Below are 6294 nucleotides of genomic sequence, written 5' to 3'. Positions count from 1 at the left end.
AGCAGAGCTAGAGGGATAAACAAACACGGCACCACACCGGTAAGACAACACGTTTACATGTCGTTTTCTATATGTCCTCTGACATTTATCCTAACGATATGAGGCGGTCTTTGTGGAAAAAAAGCTTGTTTAGTGGACTAACTTTGCACTTGAAGGTATGCCCGTTCACTTACGTTTTAACAGGTCTGACGATACTATGCGCCCCGGGTGTATCTAGGCTAATGGCTAACATGCTAACTATTATTTCTACGTCACTAGTCACTTGAAACAAATTTAGGACGATAGGAGACGGGTTGAAATATACCGAAATTTCCCTTTAAGGTTTGCGGGTGGGTCTTCAGGTTCGTCAGGCTCACTTGCCATGTTGTCAAAATGCGAAAATGCGCTGCACAAAGTGAAGGCATAGATTTACGGTCAGACTCGGTCCGTCACTCAATTATGTCCATCGGGGAACTAGATATTTTTAATGGTTCGGCTCGCAAAAACGGAATTAAAATAAAACAAAATAAAATAAAATAATATCCTGAGCCCAATAATTCGATACAGGGTCGTGCCGAACCGAAAATCGCGTACCGAACGGTTCGACACAAATACATGTACCGTTACGGCCCTACTGTTTGGGTGTAGCTCTGTTGAAAGCCTATTTGTTAATGAGTCTATGTGGATTTGATTTGTTTTGCAAACAGTCTGGATTAGTGCAGAGATTGTTTAGCTGTGTGCAAGAATCTGTTTGTGAACAGTATTAGCAAACTTAACACTTAGCTTTGGCAAAGCCAATTAATCAATGACCTAACTGCAAACAATCACGACAAATACTCAGTAAACAGCATTAAATCACATACAACAAGTTAAACAGTCTTGCTTAGCCTGTAAAGCTGTGATTAAGCTATGCCCAGTTGTTACGTTACTGATCCTTGAATGGATGGGAAGAAGAGTTGCTTTGGTGGTGTGCTGCTTTGTTAGCTGGCAGAGGAAGGTCGGAAAGAGCTGTGGTTGCAGATGCAGTCTTTGTTGTGTCCTTTGTTCCAAAGGTGGAACTCTGAGAAAGCTGGTCGCTTGAGGTCTTTACAGAGTTAGACGCTGGGTGCTAACTCACTTGGTTCTTTTTGTTGCTAGAAAGCTAGTTGCAAACCTTGTGCTTGCAAGTCTAACTTCTCTGGTTCAGGTTTGCCTCAGCCTTGAGCGTGGGCAAGTTGTGGTCCAGGAAAAAGAGAGTCTGTGAGCAATTGCCCCACCTTTGATAGCTCAGGGCAAGGAGCAAGGGCCCGAGCATCTGGGCTGTTCTAGGCCCAGCAGGAAAGAGGTGTGGGCTGCTCCGCAGTTCCTGAGTAAGAGGGAGATCTGTCTGAAGGGAGCAGACCTTCTACAGATGCCTGTGACATCAGAGTCACATGTCACTGTAAAAGTGCTGTCCAATCACATTTTGAGACTTGAGTCTCACTGAGGTGTGAGGTGAGACCTCCTGTGGAGATGGGTGTCACATAGTTCTCTTTGTTTGAAGACAAAGAGCATGCAGAGGAAAAAGCCTTCACATGTCCCGTTTAGATTTTAACAAATGGCAAATCATCTGTGATCCTGTGAATCCCAACACGGGGTATAACCACTTCTTTTTCTATCCAGGTACAGTATACCCACCTATCAGATAAAAAGCCATTGTAATATATAGGAGAGTATACCCACTCCCTCATCAGTAACCTACCTATCTACCTAGGAGTATACCCACCTCATCAATTACCACTACACTACTGATTTCAGCTATGCGATGACTCTTCCTGCAGATTTTCTTTTTTCTCCGGCTCTGCACTAACAGCTGTTTGTGTCGCCATGGTAACTCCACAGGTCGTTTGCCTCAGTGTGTAACCTGCAGCAGGTGGAGGATCGACGGGATGCAATGAAGATGATCACAGCCCTGACTGAGGCTCTGGTCCAGCCTCTTGAGACCTCTGGACCTCCACCTCCACCTCAACCAGAACCAGAACCACAGCTGGAGCTGCTGCTAGTGATGGAGGAGGAGGTGATGGAGGCAGAGAGGAAGGAGGACATGGAGCAGGACCCAGAAAAGGTGGTGCAGGACCCTGAGGAGGTGGAGCTGTTGATAAAAAGCCCGTCTGCTCTGCATCAGGTGTTTAATGGTGACAGTGAACAGGAGTCGTTTCACGGTTTCATGGACGACTGATTAGCTGCTTCTTCTACTGATGTTACACTCAGTGATGAAGAAGGTTAGAGGCAATAAAACATTGTCATGCAAAGTGTCCGACATCACAAGATTTATGGTGTAACATTAATTATGTCGGTGAAACAACTGTGAATAAGTTGTTTGTGCTTTAAATGCTGCTGAGACTTGAGACAGAGTAAGGAGCAAACAGTCTTTGTCTGGGATGAACTAGTAGAATTAGATTTCTGCCTGATGAAGAAGAAGCTGTGAGGTGGAAATCTGAGACACATCAAACTTCCAGTCCAAACAAACACGTTAATATCCAGAAAGTTTCCCTTCTGACACTCAGTGGTCGACAGCATCTGGAGGACGTTTTATTTTTGAAATAATCATCAGGAATGTACAGGAAGTTTTTTAATGTCACTTTGGTTAAAAGATTCATTTATCAGCTGTCTAGAAGTTCAAATATCTGACAGTTAAATGCTCACAGATGGTTTATTGAATGGATGACCTCTGACCTGTTGTTTGGTTTGTTAATGGACATTTTTGTATGCTTTTATAGTGGATTATGAATTACTGCGATACTTCATAGTAAAATAAAGAGACAATTTTCAGACAGTGAAGTTTTTTTCTGTGGAGTTTGATATGTAATAACTGAATAATCAGTTCTGTTCACAGTGAATGGATATAAATATACAGAAATAATTGCATAAAGTTTGTATCATATCTTTGAGGTGGTTTGGGCATCTGATCAGGATGCCTCCCAGACGCCTCCCATTATGGGTGTTCCGGGCACGTCCCAATGTTAGGAGGCCCTGGGGCAGACCTAGAACACGCTGGAGGGATTACATATCTCATCTGACCTGGGAATGCCTCAGGATCCCCCAGGAGGAGCTGGAAAGTGTTGCTGGGAAGAGAGAAGTCCGGAGTACTTTGTTCAGCCTGCTGCGCCCTCGACCCAGCCCTAGAAAAGTGGATGAAAATGGATAGATGTCAGATTCAGCTCTGAGAAGACACAATCAAATATAAAAAGGGGAAAAGGTAGACAATTGCTGGTAGTGCAAAAAATCAATCTCAGAATGCTTTGGCTATAATCTGACAACCATTTAGCCTCTCGGGGCAAATATTTAAGATTTTCTGGTCTAGCCAGTGGATTTCCGTGCGAAGACTTCCTCTGTTGTTCAGTGCTCATTGTTTACTGTCCGATTAGCAACATGAGACTTCCAGATAGTATTTTTGACAATCTCTATCTCTAACAGATATTTGAATATGAATGCAGATAGAAGAAAAAGGAAAAAAACATAAATCCTCGTCAGACATACCCAGTGGGTCCTGAGATTACAATTTGTTTAATGCTTTCTGCCTTCTCTGCTCTTAACATGGACTGTTCATATGCCACTCACTCCTGATTGGTCAGTACTACTCAGACTACAAACAAAAACCAGAATGCTTCTGCTTACAAAAAATCTTGTCGCTTGTCCCATTGCCTACAAATTCTGCATACATACATATGTAGATATCCGTTTACAGAGATTATGCTGCATTAAATGCAAAGTATACTATCAAATTGTATTGCTGTCGTGTCAGATAATTTAAAGATGATGACACGTTTAGTTTAGTTGTACATACATGTATCGAAAATACAGCAAATTAAATGAAAAGTTAAAACACTGCAAGAGAGATTAGAAGCCAAAAATGGCTTATGAAGTCACCTCCTCTATTAAATAACAACGATCATACATAAAAAGAAAAGGATAAAAATTAAGATTACATAATTGAATAAGAGCTCCAGACTAATAAGTACTACAAAATGATTCGAGATGTACAATTTACAACAACAACAAAACACAAACCAATTACAAATAACTCAATAAAGTGTTCAGAGTCTGAGAGTCCTTCTCAGATGTTTTTTGGATAATGATGATGATTGTATGATGGAAGGAGGCTGTTCCAAAGAGATGGTCCTCTGTATTGCAATGCGTATAGATACATAACACTAAGATTAGGTTTTAGAAACAATAGTGGGTGAATTTGTGTCACTGTCTTTCCACAAGGTCTTAGGTCTGTTATGATAAACAAATATGGGGACTTTTATTTTGAAGTTCAGAAATTCAATCGCGCCGGAAGAGATTGTCCTCACTCTGAAGATGGCGTCTTTGCCCCTTTGTTTTTGTTGTAGAGAAAGTGTGTGTGAGCTCTAGCAGCAGTGATCCATCAGAGCCGCTGTATGTCCGAATCTTTTTCCTGAATGTTTTTCCATCTCCCGGTAGCCTACAAAGCTATTTAAGTCAGCTTAGCATGCTAGCTGGAAACAGACTGACGGGGACGGAAGTTAGCAACACAGCGCCTGTCAGAGTGACTGATGGAAAGCAAGCGGTGTTTGGATGTGGAGACAAAGTCTAAAATGTCTAAAGCCCAAATGCTGAGAGCGTTGGTGAAGCAGCGGCTAACTGCGGCTGCTGAAGAGATATTTGGGCTGTTTGAAAGAACGATAGCAGAGTACGAGGAGGAACTCTCTAGATCAAGTGAGGAGAACGAGCGACAACGGAAACTACTGGACGCTGTTTTTACCCCTCAGCTTCAGTTACACAGAGCGGGTTTGTTACCCTCACTACTTCTGTTTAAACCATACAATGCATAAACTGACCTCAGACCAGCCGCCATTAAAACAGGAGTACGGCTTTATTCTGAACTTTACGGTAAATGAACGGCGTTCAAACGGTTGAATGTTTCTGTTTGTGACTTTATTTCGCTTCTTGTCTCACTTTTTTTTTTCCATAAACTTTATTCAAATCTTTAAGACAAGGTACAATACGATACAAATAGCTGTATCACCATGAAAGTACAGGGAGTACAGTGTTAAGGAGAAGTAAAAAAAAAAAAAAAAAAATTATATATATATATATCACATAAAAAAAATAAAAAAACAAACACAAGCAGACAAAAAATGTGCAAATTATATAAAAAAAGAACTAACAGAGTAAGTAAGTAAATATATAAATAAATAACAAAACAAATAAATAAATGAATAAGAAAACATACAGCAGGGACAATATATTGTCTGGCAATATGGCCTACAATATCTTTTAGTAGGCTGGATGTCTTGAAAGCTTTTTTGTTTTTAGGTACTTTACATACAGAATCATAAAAAGTCTTAAGTTCAACATGAAACAAAATTTCATTTGGGATAAACCGAAGAAATCTGGCTTTATGAATATGATATTTACCCAACAGACACAGCAATTTTATCACACTATCAATTTTCTTATTGTTAGACTCGACACTCAAAAACAAGACCATACCTTCTGTAATGGTGACCAAGACCTTCTGAGACTCCCAAACTAATATAGATATTTGATTCCAAAAATTAGAAGAATGTGGACATCCATAAAATAAATGAGAAAAAGACTCCACCTCTTCTTTGCAGAAGGAACATAAAGGTGACACATCAGGTCTAAACTTGTTAATGAATTCATTGCAAGGATAGTATCTATGCAAGAGTTTGATATGAACTTCTTTAACTTTATTGGGGACAAGAAATTTGTTAAATTCAGTCCAGACATTCCTACTGATGTTAGGAAACATCACTCTCCACCGATGAAAGGAGTTGGGATACTGACTATGAAGAGAAGTAAAAACACTCCTAGTATGAGCATTATTACAGGAACGTTCCTCAAAAGCCCTTCCACCAAGCCACAGGACAGGAATCATTCCTGAGCAAGGTTCATACAGACAAGACGCTTTAATTAGAGATAGCAAGTTAGTAGGTATACTTTTAAGTATTCTGGAATGCAAAGAGCGAGAAATTTCTAATCCTCTTTGTTGGGTGAATTCTTCATAGGTAGCTAGGTCCCCAGTATCATTCATGAGTTCAAAAATAAACATAATACCTTGGTCATACCAGTCTTTAAAAAATATGGTCTTATTTTTGTATATTCGTACTCGTACTCGTCGTCCTCCACTTATCCGGGTCCGGGTCGCGGGGGCAGCAGCCTCAGCAAAGAAGCCCAGACAGTCCTCTCCCCAGCCACTTCCGTCAGCTCTTCCGCGGGAACCCCGAGGCGTTCCCAGGCCAGCCAGGTGATGTAGTCCCTCCAGCGTGTTGTGGGGCGGCCCCGAGGTCTCCTCCCGGTTGGACA

General features: G+C 41.1%; 2 protein-coding genes across 4 annotated transcripts in view; one reads left to right on the top strand and one right to left on the bottom strand.

The window, feature by feature from the left end:
* Positions 1-2979: 2979 nt before the first annotated feature.
* Positions 2980-6294, bottom strand: part of LOC126384333 (uncharacterized) — a 9089-nt gene continuing 5774 nt past the window's right edge. Inside the window, exon 2 of one of the 2 annotated variants that reach the window (XM_050035339.1) lies at positions 2980-3119. Coding sequence is in view for 1 of the 2 variants with exons in the window: in XM_050035338.1 (XP_049891295.1) it covers positions 3010-3119 (110 nt within the window). In the remaining variant the exon portion in view is untranslated. The remainder of the gene's footprint in view (positions 3120-6294) is intronic. The other variant, XM_050035338.1, reaches the window with a different exon arrangement.
* Positions 4279-6294, top strand: part of LOC126384324 (zinc finger protein 32-like) — a 12554-nt gene continuing 10538 nt past the window's right edge. Inside the window, exon 1 of one of the 2 annotated variants that reach the window (XR_007569252.1) lies at positions 4279-4854. Coding sequence is in view for 1 of the 2 variants with exons in the window: in XM_050035321.1 (XP_049891278.1) it covers positions 4518-4752 (235 nt within the window). In the remaining variant the exon portion in view is untranslated. The remainder of the gene's footprint in view (positions 4855-6294) is intronic. The other variant, XM_050035321.1, reaches the window with a different exon arrangement.

The sequence above is a fragment of the Epinephelus moara genome, chromosome 22 (assembly GCF_006386435.1).
Source record: "Epinephelus moara isolate mb chromosome 22, YSFRI_EMoa_1.0, whole genome shotgun sequence".
Taxonomy (NCBI): Eukaryota; Metazoa; Chordata; class Actinopteri; order Perciformes; family Serranidae; genus Epinephelus; species Epinephelus moara.
The sequence above is the reverse complement of the archived record's forward strand: the minus strand, read 5'-3'. Positions and strand labels throughout refer to the sequence as shown.